The sequence below is a fragment of the Sarcophilus harrisii genome, chromosome 2 (genome assembly GCF_902635505.1).
Source record: "Sarcophilus harrisii chromosome 2, mSarHar1.11, whole genome shotgun sequence".
Classification (NCBI taxonomy): domain Eukaryota; kingdom Metazoa; phylum Chordata; class Mammalia; order Dasyuromorphia; family Dasyuridae; genus Sarcophilus; species Sarcophilus harrisii.
Genome location: NC_045427.1, coordinates 639,219,287 through 639,244,126, shown reverse-complemented (window position 1 = coordinate 639,244,126; position 24,840 = coordinate 639,219,287). Strand labels below are relative to the sequence as shown.

The following is a 24,840-nucleotide window of genomic DNA, read 5'->3' as shown; positions in this document are numbered from 1 at the left end:
TTATTGTTCCTACTTTTACCCAGAGGCCAAAGAGAACAGTATGAATGTTTCAATTCTTCTTCCTTGTGACAGATCTTACAAATGTTCTGAGGCAGCTATCATATTCCCTTTCATTCTTTTCTTCTCTGATTCCTTCAGATGGTTCTCTTATAGCTCAGTTACTATTCAAGGCTTTCTCAGTTCTAGCTTGTTGATATCTCTTCTGAAAATCTTTTGAAATCCATCATCTAGAATGGAACCTGGGACTCTGCATATGGTCTGTTCAGGGACTATTATAGGACTATAATCACCAATCTTCAGGAAATTTTATTTTTCTTAACACAATTTAAGAGTGGAAAACAACTTGTCAAGAGAAGATACCATATAGTAGATACTATACAACCATAATCCCCAATCTTCTGGAAACTTTGTTTTTCTTAACATAATTTAAGAATGGAAAACAATAGTAGATGCTGTAGGAATATAATCCCCAATCTTCTGGAAACTTTACTTTTCTTAACACAATTTAAGAGTGGAAAACAACTTGCCAAAAGAAAATACCATATAGTAGAGACACTATAGGATCATAATCCCCAATCTTCTGGAAACTTTGTTTTTCTTAACACAATTTGAGATTGGAAAACAACTTGCCAAGAGAAGATACCATATAGTAGATACTATAGGACCATAATCCCCAATCTTCTGGAGACTTTGTTTCTCTTAACAAAATTTAAGAGTGGAAAACAACTTGCCAAGAGAAGCAACCATATCATAGATATTATAGGCCCATAATCCCCAATCTTCAGGAAACTTGGTTTTACTTAACACAATTTAAGATTGGAAAACAACTTGCCAAAAGAAAATGCCATATAGTAGAGATACTATATCACCAAAATCCCCAATCTTTTGGAAAATTTGTTTTTCTTAACACATTTTAAGATTGGAAAACAACTTGCCAAGAGAAGAAACCATATAATAGATATTATAGGCCCATAATCCCCAATCTTCAGGAAACTTGGTTTTTCTTAACACAATTTAAGAATGGAAAACAACTTGCCAAAAGAAAATACCACATAGTGGAGATACTATAGGACCATAATCCCCAATCTTCAGGAAACTTGGTTTTTCTTAACACAATTTAAGAGTGGAAAACAACTTGCCAAAAGAAAATGCCATATAGTAGAGATACTATATCACCATAATCCCCAATCTTTAGGAAAATTTGTTTTTCTTAACACATTTTAAGATTGGAAAACAACTTGCCAAGAGAAGATACCATATAGTAGATACTACAGGAGCATAATCCCCAATCTTCAGGAAACTTTCTTTTTCTTAATACAATTTAAGATTGGAACACAACTTGCCAAGAGAAGATGCTATATAGTAGAAACTATAGGACTATAATCCCCAATCTTCTGGAAACTTTGTTTTTCTTAACACAATTTGAGATTGAAAAACAACTTGCCAAGAGAAGATACCATATAGTAGATACTATAGGACCATAATCTCCAATCTTCTGGAGACTTTGTTTTTCTTAACACAATTTAAGAATGGAAAACAACTTGACAAAAGAAAATTCCACATAGTACAGATACTATAGGACCATAATCCCCAGTCTTCAGGAAACTTGGTTTTTCTTAACACAATTTAAGAATGGAAAACTACTTGCCAAAAGAAAATACCACATAGTAGAGATACTATATCACCATAATCCCCAATCTTTTGGAAACTTTGTTTTTCTTAACACATTTTAAGATTGGAAAACAACTTGCCAAGAAAAGATACCATATAGTAGATACTACAGGAGCATAATCCCCAATTTTCTGGAAACTTTGTTTTTCTTAATACAATTTAAGAGTGGAAAACAACTTGCCAAGAGAAGATGCTATATAGTAGAAACTATAGGACCATAATCCCCAATCTTCTGGAAACTTTGTTTTTCTTAATACAATTTAAGAGTGGAAAACAACTTGCCAAGAGAAGATGCTATATAGTAGAAACTATAGGACTATAATCCCCAATCTTCTGGAAACTTTGTTTTTCTTAACACAATTTGAGATTGGAAAACAACTTGCCAAGAGAAGATACCATATAGTAGATACTATAGGACCATAATCCCCAATCTTCTGGAAACTTTGTTTTTCTTAATACAATTTAAGAGTGGAAAACAACTTGCCAAGAGAAGATGCTATATAGTAGAAACTATAGGAGTATAATCCCCAATCTTCTGGAAACTTTGTTTTTCTTAACACATTTTAAGAATGGAAAACAACTTGCCAAAAGAAAATACCATATAGTAGAGATACTATAGGACCATAATCCCCAATCTTCTGGAAACTTTGTTTTTCTTAACACAATTTAAGAGTGGAAAACAACTTGCCAAAGGAAAATGCCATATAGTAGAGATACTATAGGACCATAATCCCCAATCTTCTGTAAATTTTTTTTTCTTAACCCAATTTTAGAGTGGAAAACAACTTGCCAAGAAAAGATACCATGTAGTAGATACTACAGGACCATAATCCCCAATCTTCTGGAAACTTGGTTTTTCTTAACACAATTTAAGAATGGAAAACTACTTGCCAAAAGAAAATACCACATAGTAGAGATACTATATCACCATAATCCCCAATCTTTTGGAAACTTTGTTTTTCTTAACACATTTTAAGATTGGAAAACAACTTGCCAAGAAAAGATACCATATAGTAGATACTACAGGAGCATAATCCCCAATCTTCTGGAAACTTTGTTTTTCTTAATACAATTTAAGAGTGGAAAACAACTTGCCAAGAGAAGATGCTATATAGTAGAAACTATAGGACCATAATCCCCAATCTTCTGGAAACTTTGTTTTTCTTAATACAATTTAAGAGTGGAAAACAACTTGCCAAGAGAAGATGCTATATAGTAGAAACTATAGGACTATAATCCCCAATCTTCTGGAAACTTTGTTTTTCTTAACACAATTTGAGATTGGAAAACAACTTGCCAAGAGAAGATACCATATAGTAGATACTATAGGACCATAATCCCCAATCTTCGGGAAACTTTGTTTTTCTTAATACAATTTAAGAGTGGAAAACAACTTGCCAAGAGAAGATGCTATATAGTAGAAACTATAGGAGTATAATCCCCAATCTTCTGGAAACTTTGTTTTTCTTAACACAATTTAAGAATGGAAAACAACTTGCCAAAAGAAAATACCATATAGTAGAGATACTATAGGACCATAATCCCCAATCTTCTGTAAAATTTTTTTTCTTAACCCAATTTTAGAGTGGAAAACAACTTGCCAAGAGAAGATACCATAGAGTAGATACTACAGGAGCATAATCCCCAATCTTCTGGAAACTTTGTTTTTCTTAATACAATTTAAGAGTGGGAAACAACTTGCCAAGAGAACATGACATATAGTAGAGATACTATAGGATCATAATCTCCAGTCTTCAGGAAACTTTGTTTTTATTAACACAATTTAAGAGTGGAAAACAACTTGCCAAAGGAAAATGCCATATAGTAGAGATACTATAGGACCATAATCCCCAATCTTCTGTAAATTTTTTTTTCTTAACCCAATTTTAGAGTGGAAAACAACTTGCCAAGAGAAGATACCATAGAGTAGATACTACAGGAGCATAATCCCCAATCTTCTGGAAACTTTGTTTTTCTTAATACAATTTAAGAGTGGGAAACAACTTGCCAAGAGAACATGACATATAGTAGAGATACTATAGGATTATAATCTCCAATCTTCAGGAAACTTTGTTTTTCTTAACACAATTTAAGAGTGGAAAACAATTTGCCAAAAGAAAATACCACATAGTAGATAATATAGGACCATAATCCCCAATCTTCTGGAAACTTTGTTTTTCTTAATACAATTTAAGAGTGGGAAACAACTTGCCAAGAGAACATGACATATAGTAGAGATACTATAGGATCATAATCTCCAATCTTCTGGAAACTTTGTCTTTCTTAACCCAATTTAAGACTGGAAAACAACTTGCTAAGAGAAAGTATATATCTGTATCAATTCAAAACTAGAGAGTTCATGAGTTTCCCAAAAATTTGTTTACTTTTATTAGTCAGTGAGGGAACACAATTAATTCAAAACATGATAATGAAATAATAAAGTAAGAAATTCAAACCCCATAAATCTGGGGCATACTCTCCTAGCAATATGAACATCAACAATGAGAAAAGTGGTCACTCATCAAGCTGACTCACTGAGAGTACTCGCATAGGATACAGTCCCGGCAGAGACAATTCAGATCTCCAACTTCAAAAGGCCATCAGTGTCTTCCACACCCATATTAGTCCATTGCTCTTTCTGAGCATGTTCCCTGGTGAGCACCAATTTCTACTTGACCTGCACTTGAGTGTCCTGTCATCCTGTTGAGATCTGTCTTTTTGGCTTCCTTAATGGTTTGGTAATATTCCTATTGCTTCCAGTCCATCTTGATATCATGGGCTTCTCTTTGGGCAATTTATAGTCCTGGAACTTCAAGGAATCAAAGAGTTTATTGTAATATCTTCATTTACAAAAGATTCATAGAAAGTAAGTTGAGCTGAAATTGATCTTAGGTCCTTTAGTGTTAAATCTATTCATTTTTCTATTGCACCATATTGCCATCGCTCTCTGCTGGGTACATCACTCCCTAATTTTGTGGATATTCCTGGGCCTTGCTTTTTCTTACCAGTTTTGGGGTTTCCTTTCTTTAAGCCTATATCTTGGCCCTCTCAGCTCCAGTCTGCTAGGGTGTAGCAACTAGAAAGCCTCTCCCTGGTAAGGATAGGATGGTGACTCTAGTTATATGCAGAGAACATAACTATCACACTCAGCTTACATAGTCAAGTCATTTATTTTAATCTCTGTGTCTAAGGTTAAAATCATAATACTAGATCCCAGATTGCTCTTTGATTCAGAATTAGAAATTCCTAAAGTCCTTTGTAGTTAGCAATACAAATGAATTAAACCAGAAAAAAAGGAAGGACACAAAGCTATTTTTCTCTATTCACCTGGCCCCATTTCCTGACTTTATAAACAGATGACTATAGATATAATATATAGTATGTATATACATATGTAAACATATATATGTTTTTGTGCATATCTATATATATATGAACATACACACACATATATATCACATATCAATAGGCAATAAAGATTTTCTATATGCCAGGTTCTCTGCCAAGTATTGAGAATGTAAATACAAACAGAAAGAAGGAATGGTCTCTGTTCTCAAGGAGCTTACATTCTAATGGAGGAAGATAACACATAAAGAGAAGCTGAAAATCAAGAGGTGGAATATAGGGAGAGAGAGAGAGAGAGAAAGAGAGAGAGAGAAAAAGAGAGAGAGAGAGACAAAGAGAGGGAGAGAGACAAAGAGAGACAGAGACACACAGAGAGAGACAGAGAGAGGGAAAGAGACAAAGAGAGGAAGAGAGACACACACAGAGAGACGGAGAGAGAGAGACAGACAGACACACACAGAGAGAGAAAGAGAGAGAGAGAGAGAGAGAGAGAGAGAGAGAGAGAAAGAGAGAAGGAGAGAGACAGAGGGAGAGAGACACAGAGAGAGACAGACACAGAGAGAGACAGAGAGAGGGAAAGAGACAAAGACAGGAAGAGAGACACACAGAGAGAGACAGACAGACAGACACACACATACACACACACACACACACAGACAGAGAGACACAGAGACACAGAGAGACACAGAGGCAGAGAGAGATAGAGAGAGATGAAGAAAGTCCAGAGATTCAGAAGTACAGCTTGAAGAGTAATGAAGACATGGGTGACTTTCATGGGAGAAACAAGTCAGAGAAGCTACTTCCAAAGTGAGAAATAGTCCTGGTAGCCTGAGCTTTTAGAGTGAAGAGGTTTCTATGGCATGGTAGAGAAAGTCCTTTAGAGAGGAAAGTCCTTTGTATCCTGGAGAGGAATTGAGTATGTATAATTATTGTCCATCTTCTTTTATAAGTTCCACACTGTAGATCTCCCCAGGGTTCAGGAGACTTTGCTGTAGGTGTTTTAACTGGGGAGCCAGGGTAACCCTCAACTTGTCCAGCTGTTGTTGCTTCCTTTTAATAATAGAAGCGCCCACCTCCTTGTCTGATCACATATGTCCCAGAAGAGAGCATTTACTTCTTATATGTCAGTTGTTGCCCATTGTTCTTTGGATCATCCACAATTTTTGATTCTTCAGCAATTGTGTTGTTTGATAATTCATAATCATAATAAATGTATAATTTGTATATTGTATACATAATAAATGTATAAATTGTATAATTTTGATTAATATCTGCAAAGCATTTTATGTACCTTATCTAACCTTTATAACAACCCTCTGAGATAGGTTCTATAGATATTATTATCCTTTCCACACATATGGAAACAGGCTCAGAAAGTTTGAGTGAGAATTGAACCCAAGTCTCTACTGATGACCGACCCCTTGAATTTACACAGATAAAAATGTAGGGCAGCCCAAAGCCAAAGACTGGGGAACTCTCTCCAAGACTGCCATTTATTTCCTTTCTTTGAGCCCAGCCATCCCATTAGCTCATTCTGTATGTGGATGTTTTTGTCTCCCCCATTAGAATGTAAGCTCCCCGAGGACAGGAAACAGTTTCATTTTTGACTTTGTATCCCAGCATGTGCTTTGATGTCTGGTACATAATCAGTGTTTGATAGATTCTTGCTAATTTATTCAAAATCCATCCAACCCTTTTATAATCTTAGCTAGTTCTTTTGTCCTCATGGTCTGAGAGGCTCCATTACATGAGAGCTAGAAAAATGTCTCTGGGATATATTCTTGGAAAGATTTTAAACCGTTCATAGGTTAAGCAACTTGGCCAAGTGAGTGCTTGAGGAGTTCTGCTGAGACTTTAAAGCATGTATGGGAGAGAAATTCATGTGGTAAGGCCGTCCTCACTGGCTTCTGTCATCTCTTCCAAGTCCCCCCTAATGTTTATTAGGACCCCTGGTTGCCTTCTCATTAAGTTCAGTATGCTTTGGTTAAGTAACAATTATATATGGACGCGACTTGATCTCGGTCAGTGGTTGGGCTTCTAGAACTGGGCTGGCTACAATTCCGGAGAGGTTGGAGCTATCTCTTCTCTAATGCAACAAGCCTGACCCCTGTTTTAGAGTGGTTTTCTTCCCCACCCATGGTTAACACTAGTGATTAGAGCCCCAGTCCCATCCAATCAATTAACACCAATTAATTCTTACAAAAGGGAAATTGATGATAAAGATATAGCAAGTATAAACATTTCTCCTCCACACCTGGGGCACATGGTCCTAAATTACACCCAAGTCCTTGGGGAGGTTGGGCTCAAACTTAAAGCAGTTGCTGCCAGCGGCCTTCATGACACACAGCTGCTGAATGAAGTGGGTCGGAGCTACCTTTGGCCTGTGTCAAACAGGCTTCTGGGTACTTCTCTCTTGACTGACAGGCATCTAGATCATCCTGAAGGAGACTCCAATCCCTGGACCTCTGGCGGATGACCATATGACCTTTCAAATCTTTATTAGTGGTAGCCAACTGGAAGGTCTGACCAATTGGAGATGATCCCAGTGCAGAGACACTCCACCTTGGATCACCGGCACATAGCAGCGAGGACCAGCCTCACTTTTGGCAAGTTATTGCCTTTCACACACACCCTGGTTCTCACTGAAGAACTGATCAACAGTATATTAATCATATTAATAGTATTAATTAATTAATTGATAGTATGTCATTTCATCATGTGCTTAGCAGATTAGAACCAGTTACAGAAGGCCTATAAATGCTCCAAATGAGCGCACATATCATCCTGCATTTCCCCGAACAGGCTTAGCAGTCCCTTCCATGCAGAGATATGTAAGCACACTACCCATAACCCCTAGCATCACCCTACCCCACCCCCTGCTCTAAAGGTAAAGAACTCCTTTAGAGTAAGATGCCTCTAGATCCAGGAGATACAGAAACAAAAATAGGTTCTACCATCATGGAATTTAGGGGATAGAGTATATATATATATATACTATATATAGAAATATAAGGGAACTTGACGAAGGAGAGAGTGGTGGGATGGAATCAGGGATGACTTCACAGAAGGAACTGAGCCTTGAAAGAAGCTGATCAACAATCCTACAGAATGAAGAGGAAGGCATTTCAGACAGGAATGCAAAGAAAGGAGATGGTAGATAGAGTTACATGGAGTGTAGAAACAGGAATATTGTGAAATCATTAGGAAATGTTCAACTGGCATCATATTGTGGTACGCCTTAAATACTGGATTAAGGAAAATGTATTTTATTCTATGGGCAATTGGGAGCCACTAAAAATGTTAGAGCATGGAAAAACATGATCAGGCATTGTGCATTAAGAAGGTTATTTTTATTAAAAAGATTATTTCTCTGTAAAGAATGGATGGAAGAGGGCAAAGACTGGAGTTAACAAGACAATGAAAAGGATAAGAAGTCATCCAGAAGAGAAGGGATAGCCCCAACTAGAATCCGCCATGTTTTGTGACTGATTGGTTGTGGGGGAGGTGGGGAAGGGAGAAGGATAAGTCAGAGATGATGCAGAGGGGTGAGGAGGAAGATCTGCTCTCCAAGGGACACTTGAACTTAAGCCTTTCTTTAATTGAAGCCTGGTGTCCCCATTAGGAGAAGCAATTAACAGAGAGCAAGTCAAATGAGCCCTTTGGATCCTGGCAAAGCTCCTGGTCTTTGTGAGTGGCTGAGGACGGAAATCCCAAGCCTTTGGGGCTAGGCCAGCCTTGCCTTTCCCATGAACTTGACCTCATTGGACAATTGTTTAACTTCTTTAAGAAATGGAGACATCTGCCTTACCTCCCCAAGCAGATCAAATGGGATAATGAACAGCAAAGTGCCTTGGAAAGTGTAAACACTACCTAATTACCTTTGCTTTTTCCCTCCTTCTCTCCCTTCTTCTCTCTCCTCTTTCTCCCTCTGCTTCTCCTTCTGCCCTCCTTCTCTCTCTCCCTCCCTTCTCCCTCTCCCTCTTTTTCTGCCTCTTCCTCTTGCCCTCTCAACCTCAGTTCTCCCAAGTGCTCAACAGCACTGGGTTGCTATTGATTTGCCCTATTGACGGAATCCTTCCACTCTGACCTGAGTCAGAGTATTTCCACTTTGTAGATAAGGAAGTTAAGGAAGCCAAGTCTCACAGTTTAAGTAAATAGCTCCAGGTTACAAAACTAGTCATATTTGTATTGCCAACTTCTCAAAGTTGTTTTGAGAAAAGTGTTTTGAAAAAGGAAACAATTGTATTGTAAAGAATTTTAGGAAATTGTAAACAATTAGGGTATTATTATTATTATCCATCCTCTGTACAGCTACCAATGTATTTTCCTAAAGCAGAAGTTGGACCATGTTACTCACTTACTTAATAAACTCCCTTTTTGACTCACTATGACCTTAGGATTCAAGTAAAAACTTCTGTTTTTTACTGTCTTTTACTGTCTTTCAAAGCCTCCATCTAGCCTACTTCCCAGTCTTCCATTAGTTGTCCCCTTTACATGCTTTAAACAGATTCCCCTTCTGATTTCTCCTATCATAGATGAAATCCCATCTCCCACTTCTGTGCTTTTGCCCATGCTGTTTCTTATGTCCAGAACACCCTCCTACATCAGCTCTGAGTGTTAGAATCCCAAGTTTTCTTCCCAAAGTAGCTCCAGCACTGCTTTCTAAATGGTTCCTTTCTGAGTCCTCAGCTGTTGTTTATGGCCCAAACACTTTGTACATGTTCATTTTGTATATATCCATAGATGTACAAGGTGTCTCCTCTAGGGGAATATAAGCTCTTGAGGACAGTGATTATTTAGTTTTTGTATTTGTATGCCCAGCACCTGACACAGTATCCAGCATGGTCGCTGCTTAATAAAGACTTGTTAATTGATACACAGATCTCTTAGTGCTAGATTCTAGTAGAACTTCACCAGTTCATGGGATGTGTCCTATCTTTGTCATCTCCTCTGGCACCTAGGACTGCACCTTGCCTGGCTATAGGGATACTTAGTGTTTTGGGGATAAAAGAAAGGTATATCCTTCCCATCCACTAGACAATGAAGAGAGGAGAGTCTCAGCCAGAAATGATGGATGTTCAGAGAATGCTTATTCAACCATTTTTGATCCTATCCCCCCTCCCCAAATAAAAAGAAAAGAAAAAGAAATTCCATGGCCTTCTGTTAGGTGCTAGACTTAGGTCCAAGTGGAAAGATTTGGTCAGAGCAGGGCAAAGGTCAGCATAGAGGACACCAAATCACTCCAAACAAACTCCCCATGTAGCTACAGAAATACACCAGGGTTGTAATCATTGTCAATCCATTGATCCCTTGTCCTCAGAACTCTTAGATGGATCTTTGGCTCTGTTAAAGGGAATTGAACTCCATTCTAAATTCACCAGCTGCTGAATCTCCCATTATTAACTGTTCAATAGGGCTAGAATTGTTTGCATACATGTCAACCTGCTCTCAAGTTTTGTGTGTCTTGAACATTGGTCCAGATGTCACTGACCTAGAGTCAACTTGTTTGGCTGTGCAGAAAAAGAATCATTCAAAGAGAAGCTGGATGACCTCTTAATGGATAGGAATGCTGTGGAGAGTCTTCTTCTTTTGGATTGGGGTAGAATCAGACACTCTCTGGGCTCCCCACTCTTAATTTTATTCTGACCTGATCCTTGCCATGATTTCCTGGTGGCCTGGTGACAGCCAGGGCATTAGCTTCATATTTGACACAGCTGTGCTCTCTAAAAGTCTGATATAATTTTATTAGATTTAGCCCATCTACAGTCAGGCTCATAACTAGCTGAACATGGGTTCCTCCCTCTGGTCTGATTCAAGGGCATTCAAAGGAACACTTTCTTAAAGATCTCTACTACCATTTTAAAATGACCATAGTCAGAATTATCTGGGTAGAAGTAGGATGGTACTGGAAAAGCCCCTTTCCTTTTGATAGACCATAAGTTTCTTGAAAGCAGGAATTATTTCATTTTTATTTGTATCCCCAAGTGTATAGTAAGCATTTACTAAAAGCTTGTTAGATGAATGAAGCAATGACTTGACTTACTGCTACCTTTATTGACCCATTCACTTTTTTCTCTGAGTCTTTCCTCAACTGTGAAATGTGTGAAACTAGATGGTAATAATAGGTAACAATAATCGTGGTGGTTGTTGTTATTGTAACAACAGTGAGAAAAACAACTGTAGCATTTTATGATCCTTATTTCTGCCTCTTGCTTTCCCTGCCTCCTTTGAATCCCAAATAAAATCCCACTTCTACAGGCCAGTCTTCACCTACCACTCTTAATTTTAGTATCTTTTCTCAGTTATCTTGTATATAGCTTCTTTGTATATATTTATTTAATACTTATCTCTTATTATACTGATTGCTCTTGAGGAGACAAACTGAATTTTACCTCTTATTGTAGTCCCTGCACTTAGCACAGTGCCTGGCATGTAATAGGCACTTAATAAATGTTTATTAATTTACATAGTACTTTAGATTTGAAAAATGCTTTGCAAATGTGATCTCATTTGATCCTCACAGCAACCCTGGGTAGGAGATGTCATTAGTAGCCCCTTTTACAGGTCTGGCAGCTGAAGCAAATAGAGGTCAAAAGTCTTACCCTGACAGTAATACAGTGTTGGTGGAACTGTGAATGGATCCAACCTTTCTGGAGAGCAGTTTGGAACTATACTCAAAAAGTTATCAAACTGTGCATACCCTTTGACCCAACAGTGTTTCTACTTAGCTTGTATCCCAAAGAGATCTTAAAGAAGGGAAAGGGACCCACAGGTACAAAAATGTTTGTGGCAGCCCTTTTTGTAGTGGCAAGAAACTGGAAACTGAGTGGATGTCCATCAGTTGGAGAATGGCTGAATAAATTATGGTATATGAATGTTATGGAATATTATTATTTTGTAAGAAATGACCAGCAAGATGATTTCAGAGAGACTTGGAGAGATCTACAGGAACTGATACTAAGTGAAATGAGCAGAACCAGGAGATCATTGTACAGGGCAACAAGACTATACAATAATCAATTCTGATGGACACAGCTCTCTTTCACAATGAGATGATCCAGACCAGTTCCAATGGTTTGGTGATGAAGAGAGCCATCCATCTAACCTAGAGAGAGGACTGTGGGAACTACGTGTAGATCACAACATAGCATTCTCACTCTTTTATTGTTATTATGTGGCATTTTATTTTTCTTCTCTCTCTCTCTTTTACTGGTTTGATTTGATTTTTCTTGTATGGAACAAAAATTGCATAAATCTGTATGCATACATTGGATTTAACCTGTATTTTTTACCATGTTTAACATATATTGGACTACTTGCCATCTAGGGGAGGACTTGGAAGGAAATTGGAACACGAGGTTTTGCAAGGACTAATGTTGAAGAATTGTCCACATATATGCTTTGAAAAATAAAAAGCTTTAATAAAAAAAAATAAAGTTTAAAAAAAAAGTCTTACCCAAAATCACAAGCTAGTAAACCTCTAAGGCTACTTTTGAACTTGGAACTTCCTGACTCCAAGAATGCTCCAGCTACTGTGTCACCCAGTGCTCTTATTCGGTGACCTGTAAGGGTCCTTCTAGCTCTAAGTGTGCTCTATGACCTTAGCAGAATTTTTTTCCAGAAAGCTCTCATGAGAGTGAAAATGTCCATAGGACAGAATTGGGAATAGGAGTAAGCCTAATGAGGACAGCCATCTCGGGCTCACTCAGACTTTGTGACTGTATTAGGAGAGACCCTTTTCAATGCATTTCAAGGTCATCTGCCCAATTAGCAAGGTGATGATCTATCCAGCCCTGGAAACTCTTGAAACCTCTTCATTAAAGTGATAGAGTTGCAATCTTTATCAATGAGGGGGCCATAGAATACTCTTAAAGTATTGAACCAATTTTATACATGTCTATTTTTATGACCTCAGAAAGTCCTGCTTTTGGTAGAATGTGGGCATCCATTTTGAAAAGACAGGTCCTATATATTACCATTAGAGCTAAAAACCTTTTGGTGGATAGGGACAAAGTCCCATTTTCAAACCTGGCCTTGGTGCATGAATACTTATCCAGACTATATACCAACCACCTTAAGTCCTTGGCAGACTGCCAGGGGCACTCACTAGAAGCTTGTGAATTGGATTGAATTTAGAGAAAGGTTGTTCATAAAAGACTGTTGACACTCTTAAAGGTCAGTGTATTCTGCACTTTTGGAACCTTTTTGTGGAGCAAAAAACAATAGGACTCTTAGCAGGGTGATCAAATAAACATCTGGCTTGGGGAGGAGGAGGAAAGGGAGGGGGAGAAGAGGAGAGAAGAAAGTAGGGAGAGAGAGAAGAGAGGAGGAAGGAGGAGGAGGAAGAAGAAAAAAGAAGAAAGGGAAGGAGGAAGGAGGGTGAGAGAAGGAGGGAAATAAAAAGAAAGAAAAGAAGAGAAGAAGGAAGAGAAACAGAGACAGAGAAGAGAATCAGAAAGAGAGAGAGAGAAAGAGATGGAGAGAAAGAGAAAAAAGAGAGAGAGAGAGAGAGAGAGAGAGAGAGAGAGAGAGAGAGAGAGAGAGAGAGGGAGAGGTGAGATTGCAGGATTTGAGAAGTACTCAGCACAAAAGCTCTTGGAAAATTTCTAGATCAATAAGGAAATTTGCAAACCTATTAAAGTGATAGTAACTAATGTTTGTTTGATGCTATAAGGTTTGCAGAATACTTTGCTTAAAACATTGCACAAAAAGGAAAGAGGTAACACAAGTGTGATTCCCTCAAGGATATTATTACCTTTTGGCTACTGAGACTCAGAGAGGCCTCCTCAGGGTCACACAGCTACTCAATATTTGAGTCAGAATTTGAAAACAGCAATTCAGACTCGAGGTTCATGATCCTGCCCACTGGGGCACACTGCCTTCTGATGACTTCTGTATTTTGATAACATAATCCTGAACTGTAACCTCAAAGATAGGACATATAAGCCTTCCTGAAAGGAAGATAAAATGGCCAGTGGATACTTAGCCTAGTCCAATAGGGTCCCACCAAGAAATAACTAGAGAACAGAAGAGTCAAAAATTGCTATTCTGTGAGGAAGAAGGGGAGCTGGGAACTCTCAGAAGACAATCCTTAAACTCTCCATTTCTTCCATGCCCAATCTTGGGGATTCTCACATGTTATAGTCCCTAACCTTTCTCAACTTTTCATTCTTCAGGACTGAAGGGAAGCAACATCCCACCTTCTTCATTCCCAGTTTTGAGAACTGAACATCCAGAGGGGGGGATTCTTCAGCCCCTCCCTGATTCAAAGGATAAGTAAGATTTGAGTCAAGAGTCTTTCAATCACCAGATTGAAAAGCATAATAATAGACAACTCTCAAACTGCAGTCTTTCTAACTTCAGCTCCCAATAACCCCAACTGCCTGTCGTAGATTCAGTGCTGGAAGGAAAGCTAAAGGCTATGTAGTCCAATCTCTTTATTTCACGGGTGAGCAAACAGACTCAGACGTGGAGTGACTTGCTGAGGATCACATAGGTAATTATGTAGCAGAGATGAAATTCAACCCATTGGACTTCACTTATTCTGGCCGGTGGGACTGATGGGGAAGTCCAGCCTTCATTCCACTCCCATGACTCCGAACTCCCTTTTCCAGAGACTCCTGATGCCTGTTATTCTGGCAGGGGCTGAGGAAGTAGGGGAGTGAGTTATTGCCTCCATCCCCTTCCCTTAAACAGCCAAGCTAGCTATCAGTGGTAGGTGGGATCCTGTGAAGGGGCTGAGCAATAAGATACATGAGGAAAGTTGGGGCAGGGGAGGATCACAGTTGGGGAAAGGAGAGTAACTAAGAGGTGAGACCTCAGCATGTAACAGAGCCAGAGCATGTCAAAACAGGCAGGGTCCCAAATAAATTTTATATATTTTCTGTTTCCTGGAGGGTCTGAGGGAAGCAGTTCAAGTGTTTTTAGGTTCCTGTTCCCATTTGGAGTTAGGCCGAGCAGCTGGATGTTTTCCCTTTTCCTTGTGGGTTTACTATTATCATAGTTCAATTGTACAGGATAGTGTGATGGAAAGAGCACCGACTTTGGAGGCAGGACCGGGATCCAGATCTTAATAATGCTTGCTGATGGAATGGACGAAGCCAGACCGGTTCTCTCCGGATGTGTATTGAGGAAAACCTGCACCTGCCTCAGTGGATTCCCAGTCTGATGTTGACATTTCCATGTGCTTGTTCCAGGTCTATGTGGCCTGCCAGTCCATGCTCATTGTGTTGGTGGGCGCCGTACCAGAATACCATATCGACCAGGAAGAGCTTCCCAGGAACCCCGAGGAGCTGGCCAGCCACGTGCACTTTGCAGATAACTTTACATCCATAGTGACAGAGGCAAGTAGCAAAACAGCACGGTGTAAGCCCTGCCTTTCTTTGTCCCTTTCCCATGGAGCTCTATTTTTAGAGGACTTTAAAAATGATAAGCCTGTCTGGATTGCTTAGACCGGGATTGTGTGTGCAGATATATATATATATTGTGTTTTCCCTGTCAAAGGGCCCGTGGGTAGAAATTATCTGTAGTGGTGAAGAGGAAGGCCAGTTAGATTTGAACAGAGAGTCTGGGTTCAGATCCCAATTCTGACTTTCTCTATATCCCACAGTCTCTCTGAGACTCAGTTTCCTTATCTGTGAAATGAATGTATCACCCTTCTGGGCCTCAGTTTTTCCATCTGTAAAATATAAAATGATAAAGACAAAGGTGGAACAAAGAGAAACCTCTCTGGTAACTCTAATAACTGACCATAATTCCAAAGGACCAGTGATGAAGCATCCTTCCCACTGCCCACCTCCCACCAGAAAGGTGATAGAGTCAATGAGACATACATTCGTTTGAGGACTTGGCCAATGGGGGGATTGGTTTTGCTTGACTATCCATATTGTTGCAAGGATTTCTGAGGTCCTTTCCAATTCGAAATGTTTGATCTTATAAAATACACATTAGTTCTGCTTAGTATACAAAGAATGAAGCTTCTCCCTCACCAAAGTGACATAATTTAGGTTAAATTCTTAGTAAATCATTCATATGGCTCTTTTAAATTGGTCTCTCTGAATTTTGAATTCCTTGCCACTGAGAACAGCTGGCTGCCAGGCAAGAGAGGTTATTAAGCAGATTTCACAAAGCATACTTGTCTAAGCCAGAGCATGATTCAAGGCTTCCCAACCCCCCCCCCCCAAAAAAAAATCTTTGTCCCTGTCTGTGGTCTGTCTCCCCAGCTATATTTATCCCCTGGCCTAGATGGAAGTCTCTCCGGTGAGATACTTTGTCAAAAAGCTTTTACTTCCTAATGCACGTTCTGCTGTGAGCAAAGTCAGGAGTGCTGCTAATAGAGCCCCGTGCCAGGATTGGGGCCTGAGTCAGGCCTTTCATGATGCTAATCACCCTTTGGAGATCTGGGGGAGTGGGAGCCATTTATCATGCTGTGATCATACCAGAGGGCGTCAGGGTTTCCGGGAGAGTAGAAAGGAGGAAATATGCTAAGGTAGTGTTTGCCAAGCCTGATTTCATAGACCATAGAGCATCAAATAAAAAAAAAAAATGACTTGGTGGAAATCAGAAAGGTAGTGACAGAAGAATGATCTGAATCTTAAGCCATTGTACCTGCTAGAGAGGCTACAACAGAGGTCAGTTTGTCCAATCCCCTCATTTTACAGAGACTCAAAGAAATATACTGATTTTCCCAGAGTCCTATAGTCCTCTTCCCCATCCCCTTGCCTTCTTTTCTCATCCCTCTTCTTTCCTTCTAGGAAGAGTTCAAGGAACAGATGAGACTTGATCCATCCACTCATGAGGTTTATGCTCTTAGAAGCGTAGGACACACAATTGATTATAAAAATACACAAGATTATATATGACTGGGGTTTAGAGAGGTACAAACAAAGTGCCGCATGAAGTCCAAAGAGAAAGGTCAGCACCGAGTGTAAACAGGGAATTCTTTAAGTTTAAATTTGGCTTTAAAGGATGGGTAAAAATCCAGCCCATGGAAAAGGGGAGGGGAGCTTATTCTAGACAGAGTAAACAGCATGAGCAAAGGTTCGGAGGCGTGTTGGAGGTGCCAGTTTGGCTAGAGAATATCTCCTGGCACCAGGTTGTGAAGGGAGGGTTTTGAATCCCAGGCTGAGAAGTTTGAGGTCGGGTGGGCAGGAAGGGATCATTGATGATTTTTGAGCAGATCTATACATATCAACTATTACCATCTATAGAATATACAGAATATATCCTATAAATATACAGGAAGAAAGATTGGGTGGGAGAAGAAAAGGCTTTGAGTTTTGTCCATCCTATGTTTGGAGGCTCACGCCCAGAGTTTGGCTCTCTGCTAATTAGTCCTACTGCAACTCATAAAAACTCCACTACAGCATGGGGTGGTGGGTTCTGCATTGATTGAAAGGCTATCCTTAATTCTTTCAAGTGTATTTATAACCTATTGAACTTTAGAAGGAGAAATCAGACCCTCAAACTTGGGAGGGACCATTGGATTTTAGGTCAATTGTTGGAAGATACCTTAGAAGCCATTGAATCCAATTCCCCCATTCTCACCAAGAAACTGAGACCCAGAAAAGTGAAATCATTTGCCCAAAGTCACCCAGGTAATAAATAGCAGAGATAGGATTTTGAGCCATAAGCCTTGACCTCAAGTCTGAAACTCTTCAATTCTGGGTTGTCTCCTACTTTCAAATTTTCCAGCCTAACCCAACTTGAAACTTGAATTCCCATCTATGAATATCCCAGCAAGTAGTTTATCCTTGAAAATCTCTAGGGACAGGAAACGCATGCTGTCTCTCTCCAATCTCAAGCTGCCCAAGTCATTATTAGATAATTCTGTTAGGAAATTTTTCTTTATGAAATAAACTGTGGTAGAATATTAATACTCTAAAAAACTGGGGAATCAGTGAGCAACAAAATCATAGAATGATTCTCTATGCTGGAGTCCCGGGGCGGGGACCTGCAAAATCATTTGCTTTGGCCAGCGCTGCCAAGGCAACTGCAGGTGAAAATGAGCTGAAAACTAGGTACAACTACTTCCCACTGGTTGAGTTTTTAAGTTGATAATTTTGTAACACCAGTGAATGATGTTATTTATAAATATCCAAATGGTCTTTGGAAGAAAAAAAGTTCCCCATCTCTTCTGTAGTTTTTGCATACAGTAGGTCCTTGGTAAATGTTGTTATATATTGAATTTACATGAGGGATTGTGGGAAATTACAAATATTTCCATCATTCTTGGATAAAATAAAATAAAAACAAAATGATAAAATAAAAAAAGGAATAATTTTCTGATAATCCTGGGTACAGGGACACTTTATACCCAGGATAAAACATCACGTTAAAAAGCATTTAAGTATCTGCTATGTGCCAGGTACTGTGGGAATAGAATAAAAAAAGGTTTCCATTAACTAATCAACAAACATTTATTAAGTGCTTACTATGTACTGGGTACTCTAAGTACTAAGAATATAAAGAAAACAAAGTAAAAACATCTTTTCCTTTGAGGAGTTTCCAATCTAATGGGGGAGACAGCATGTAAATAAGGAGGATGCCCACAGAATAGTTACATAAAAGGTGATAGCCTGGGTCAGGATGGAATTGTTTTCCTTTAGAAAGTGGCTTTTGAACTGAGTTCTGATAGGAGTCAGGAGTTCTAAGAGTTGGAGATGAAGAGGGAGAGAATTCCAGACATGAATATCAGCTGGTCCAAAAGCATGAAGAGGGAAGATAGAGTTTTCTGTGGTAGAAAGAACAAAAAGACCCTGGAAAAATCAAACATTTTTATATGTCAACACCTCTTTTAAATTGTGGTTTTATAATGTAGATTGGTAATTCTTTGTCCTCAGTACAAATATAACAGTAAAAAAAAGCCTGGTGTGGAAAAAGCAGCATGGTTTATAGCCTTGAAAAGGACATTTTAGATGTTTGTAGCAGCTCTTTTTGTAGTGGCAAGGAACTGGAAAGTGAGTGGATGCCCATCAGTTGGGGAATGGCTGAACAAGTTATGGTATATGAATGTTATGGAATATTATTTTTTATTAAAAGCTTTTTATTTTCAAAACATATGCATGCACAATTTTTCAACACTGACCCTTGCATAGCTTTGTGTTTCAGATTTTCCCCTCCTTCCCCCCACTTCCTCCCTAGATGGCAAGCAATCCAATGTATGTTATACATGTTAAAATATGTTAAATTCAATATGTGTAAACATATTTATACATTTGTCTTGTTGCACAAGAGACATCAGATCAAAAAAGGAAAGAAAATGAGTAAGAAAACAAAATGTAAGCCAACAACATCAAAAAGAGTAAGAATGTTATGTTATGATCCACATTCAGTTCCCCCAGTCTTCTCTCTGGATGTGGCTGGCTCTCTTCATCACAAGATCATTGGAACTAGCATCAGTCATTTCATTGTTGGGAAGAGTCACACCCATCAGAATTGATCATTGTATAGTCTTACTATTGTCATCTACAATGATCTCCTGGTTCTGCTCATTTCACTCAGCATCACTTCATGTAAGTCTCTCCAGGTCTCTCTAAAATTATCTTCCTGATCGTTTCTTATAGAACAATAATTTTCCATAACATACCATAACTTATTCAGCCATCAGCAACTGATGAACATCTATTCAGTTTCCAGTTTCTGCCCACTGCCAGAAGGGCTGCCACAAACATTTTTGCACATATGGGTCCCTTTCCCTTCTTTAAAATCTTTTGGGATATAAGCCCAGTAGTAACAATGGTGGATCAAAGTTTAGGCACAGTTTTGATAGCTTTTTGAACATAGTTCCAAATTGCTCTCTAGAATGGCTGAATCTGTTCACAGTTCTATCAACAATGGATCAGTGTCCCAGTTTTCCCACATCCCCTCCAACATTCATCATTATCTTTTCTTGTCATCTTAGTCAATCTCAGAGGTGTATAGTAGTGTCTCAGATTTGTCTTAATTTGCATTTCTCTGATCAATAGGTATTTAGAACATCTTTTCATATAATTAGAAATAGTTTTAATTTCTTCATCTGAAAATTGTCTGTTCATATCCTTTGACCATTTAACAATTGGAGAATGGCTTGAATTATAAATTTGAGTCAATTCTCTTAGAAATGAGGCCTTTATCAGAACCTTTAAATGTAAAAATGTTTTTCCCATTTTATTGCTTCCCTTCTAACCTTGTCTGCATTAGTTTTGTTTGTATAAAAACTTTTTAACTTAGTATAATCAAAATAATCTATTTGGTGTTCAATTATGAGTTTCAATTCTTCTTTGGACACAAATTCCTTCCTTCTCCACAGATCTGAGAGGTAAACTATCCTATTTTCTTCTAATTTGCTCCTTCTGTCTAAATCATGAACCCATTTCATCTTGGTAGGTGGTGTTAGGTGTGGGTCAGTGCCTAGTTTCTTCCATACTAGTTTCCAATTTTCCCAGAAGTTTTTGTCAAATAGTGAGTTCCTATCCCCAAAGCTGGGGTCTTTGGACTTGTCAAACACTATTGCCTATTTTGTCCTGTGATCCTATCCTATTCCACTGATTGACTACTCTATTTCTTAATCAGTACCAAATGGTTTTGGCGACCTCTGCTTTATAATATAGTTTTAGATCAGGTACAGCTAGGGCACCTTCATTAGCATTTTTCCCCATTAATTCCCTTGAAATTTTTGACCTTTTGTTCCTCCAGACTATTTTATCTAGATCTGTAAAATAATTTCTTGGGAGTTTGATTGATATGGCACTGAATAAGTAGGTTAATTTAGGTAATATTGTCATTTTTATTATATTCTCTTAGCCTATGCATGGGCAATTGATATTTTTTCAACTGATTAGTTCTGACTTTATTTGTGTGTAAAGTGTTTTATAGTTTTGCTCATATTGTTCCTGACTTTTCCTTGGCAGATAGATTCCCAGATATTTCGTGCTATCAACAGTTATTTTGAATGGAATTTCTTTTTGTATCTCCTGCTGTTAGACTTTGTTGGTAATGTATAACATTGCTGATCATTTATGTGGATTAATTTTGTATCCTGTCATTTTACTTAAGTTTTGAATTGTTTTTAGTAGTTTTTTAGTTGATTCTCTAGGGTTCTCTAAGTATACTATCATATCATCTGTAAAGAGTGATAATTTGGTTTCCTCATTGCCTACTCTAATTCCTTTCATCTCTTTTTCTTCTCTTATTGCCAAAGCTAGCATTTCTAAAAGTATTATTATTTTATAAGAAACAATTAGCAGGAGGATTTCAGAGAGGGCTGGAGAGACTTACATGAACCGATACTAAATGAAGTGAGTAGAATCAAGAGATCATTGTACATAGCAACAACAAGACTATACAAAGATCAATTCTGATGGAAGTGACTCTTTTTTTTTTTTTTTTTTTAACAATGAGGTGATTCAGGACAGTTCCAATAATCTTGTGGTGGAGAGGACTATGGGGACTGAGTGTGGATCACAACATGTATTTGTAGCTTTTTTGTTGTTGTTTACTTGCTTTTTGTTTTCTTTTTTCTTTTTTTTTCTTTTTGACCTACTATTTATTGTACAGCATGATATTTATGAAAATATGTGTAGAGGAACTATACATGATTACCATGTGCCTTGATGTCTAGCTCCCTTAGGAGCTGGGGGAAGGGAGTGAGAAAAAAATTTGAAACACAAGGTTTTGCAAGAAGGAATATTGAAAATTATCTATGCATGTGTTTTGAAAATAAAAAGCTTTTTTTTTATTTTAAAGGATATTTTAGGAAAAACATTTAGAAGGTCTGGACCTTGATTTCTTGGTAAGGAAACTTCCTTTGCTAATTCAATCCAGCACTTTTTTTTTTTAATACTTTGAAGTTTGCCAGAATTATGGAGACACTAAGAAATCAAATGAGTTGACCAGGATGACACAGTCAATATGTATCAGAGGAAGTATCTGAACCCAGGTTGTCCTGATAAATGTAAATAAATGTAGTTTTTTTTTTTTTTTTTAAACCACAACTATAGTTTTATCTGTGTGGGAATCTTGTGGTGTAGAAACTTCCTTCCACTCATATGTGGCAACACACTTAGAGTCTCCCAGAGTTGCCTGGAACCCCGAGAGGTTCTATTATTTGCCCAAAGTCACACAGTCAATCTGTGTCAGAGGAGGAACACCAAGCCAATTCTTCCTGCCTCCGAGTCCGACCTTCTAGTCCTTATGCTATTCTGGCTCTCTGCACAAAAATTAATAACATTGGTGATTAAATTGATTCTCGGGAATGGAAAAGAGAAAATTAGCACTTGGTGTGCTGTGGGCATCTGAGTAATTTGGCAAATTGTGAAAAATGTCATTTCAGGTTAATTTAAATGTGGCGAGGCAGAATAGCATAGCAAATCGTTCAGAACTGGAGGGATGGCTGCCTCTTTTCATAATCCTTTTGGCATACAACCACAGCTAGCTGCTATTGTTCTAGAGTTCACTTCAGTCCAGCAAGTATCTACCATGTGCCAGCCACTGGGCAGACACTAGAGAGAAGTGTAAAAGTGATGTAGTTCTTGCCCTTAAGGAACTTAATCTCTACTAGGCAGAACCTTGTGCACAAATAAATACCCAAATACCATTGCTAGATTTGACTGGTCAATAAACTCCCATGGCTCCTATTACCTCCAGGAATAAATACAAAAGTCTTTCATCCCCCAACCCAGTCCTATCTTAGTATCCACCTTGTATTCTTTGACCCAGGGACCCTAAGTCTCCTGGCTGTTCTGGGAACCAGACACTCCCATCTCTCAGCTTTGGGTATTTTCTCTGGCAGTGTCCCATCCCTAGAACTCTATCTCCTCCACTCTGACTACTGACCTCCCTGGCTTCCTTTAAGTCCCAACTAAAGTCCTGCCATCTACAGGAAGCCTTCTTTAACTCCTCTTATTTCTAGTGCTTTCTCTTATAAAATCATTTCCTGGGGGCAGCTAGGTGGGGCAATGGATCTAGCACTAGCCCTGAAGTCAGGAGGACCTGAGTTCAAATGTGGTCTCAGACACTTAGCACTTCCTAGCTGTGTGACCCTGGGCAAGTCTCTTAGCCCCAATTGCCTCAGGGAAAAAGAATTGACTATTTATCTTGTCTGTAGCTTGCTTTAGATATATTTGTTTGCATATTGCCTCCCTACAATAAATAGATCATAAGCTCCTTGAGGACAGGGATTGTTTTAGCTCTTTTTATATCTGCAGCACACAGCATAGTTCCTGGCACATTGTAGGAACTTAATAAATGTTTATTGATTGATTTTTTTTAAACAAGTGATTATTTGTTTAGAGCCAATGGGTGATCAAGCTTTCCTTTCTATATGACACATACAGAAAGATGAACCTTGACCTTCTAGCCCTAGGACTGCCCCAGTCCCCTACCACTGTCTAAAGGTCCTTATTGCTTTCTCCTCTTCTCAAGGGGACCATTTCCTTGTTGAAAATGGGCCAATTCTTGATGCATTCTAGCTTGAACTACATGTCTAAAATAAAACTCATTAGCTTTCCCCTTAAACCCTCCCCTCTCCAGCATCACTGGCCAGACTTAGGACTTTAGTGTTACTCTGGGCTCCTCTCCCTTATTCTCTTCAATCCAATCTGTCTTCAAGGATTCTCATTTTTGCCTTCATAATTTCCATAGTATGTGTCCTGTACCATTGATTCCTACAGATAGCTCTCTCACACTCCAAACTCAGACTCTTCCAATAACCTGCCTCATGTCTTTCCCCCTCTGTCTATCCACTATTTGGCCATCAAATTGATTTGCCTAAAGTGAAGGTGTAGCTCTGTCACCCTTCCCCTCACCTAATAAACTCCTTGTGGCTCCCTATTACTTTCAGGATCACATATAAAGTTGTCTGTTTAGATTTTAAAACCTTTAATCTCCTGAGCCTTTCCTACCTTTCTAGTCTTAAGCTTTGTTTCCCTTCACAAATTCTGTGGCCCAAATCTTGCCCTTCCTCATACACTCTGGTGTCCTCCATGTTTAGAATACCTCTCTCCTCATCTCTATTTCCCTGATCCCTTCAAGATTCAGCTCAAATAATATCCCTGCAAGAGGCTCTTCTAGGTCCTGTTGCTTTAATATCTTTCCCTCTGAGATTACTTCCCTAGAACTACTGCAGAGATAGGGAAGTTCTTTTATATTGTTGTTTATCCTTTGTTCTCGAAGAAAACCTTGATATCAAGGAGGGGATGCCATGACATGCAAGGGGATTGGATGTGAGGGAGGGAGGGATGGATGGACAAGGTCACCTCATTTTCCCCTCCAGAGCCAGCTGGGTCCAGTGGCCAGCTAGAGAGCAAGATGACTGGAGATGGCCCTGGATGCAGTGGGAAACCCTGGGCTTTTCAAGCTCAGGTCTTTAACAATCTCAGTTTGACTGGGGCCACACCCATTTAGCGCTAGGTAGCAACTGAGGCAAAGAATGGCCTCTGTGTAGTTAGTTATTTGAATATTGAATCCCAATTAGACTTCAAGCTGGAATAGGACTTTCAGGCCATGTAATCCCCCTCCCCCTCTTGGTTCTAAAGTCATAGTGTTATAGATCTAGAGGCAACAGAGTTACCAAGATCATCTAATCCATTCCTCTTCCATTTTACAGGTGAGGAAACAGGTCTAGAGATGTGAAATCAGCAAGTCAAATCAACAAGAATTCATTAACTACCTACTATGTGCTAGGCACTGGGCAAAACACTAAATACAGAGAAGAGCAAATATGTATTTTTAATACATTTAAAAATACAAAGTATTTTTTAAAATTACATATGAAAACAATTTTTAACATTTTTTAAAAAAAACCCATGTTTTTTAGACATGTTTTATTGAGACAATAAGCAATCT

At 38.7% G+C, this 24,840-nt stretch overlaps 1 protein-coding gene across 2 annotated transcripts in view; it reads left to right on the top strand.

Moving 5' to 3' along the window:
• Positions 1 to 24,840, top strand: part of LOC100922431 (solute carrier family 22 member 15-like) — a 176,514-nt gene that overhangs the window by 27,462 nt on the left and 124,212 nt on the right. For both annotated transcript variants that reach the window (XM_031956891.1, XM_031956890.1), the window contains exon 2: positions 15,213 to 15,359. In XM_031956891.1, coding sequence (XP_031812751.1) covers positions 15,213 to 15,359 — 147 coding nt within the window. The remainder of the gene's footprint in view (positions 1 to 15,212; positions 15,360 to 24,840) is intronic.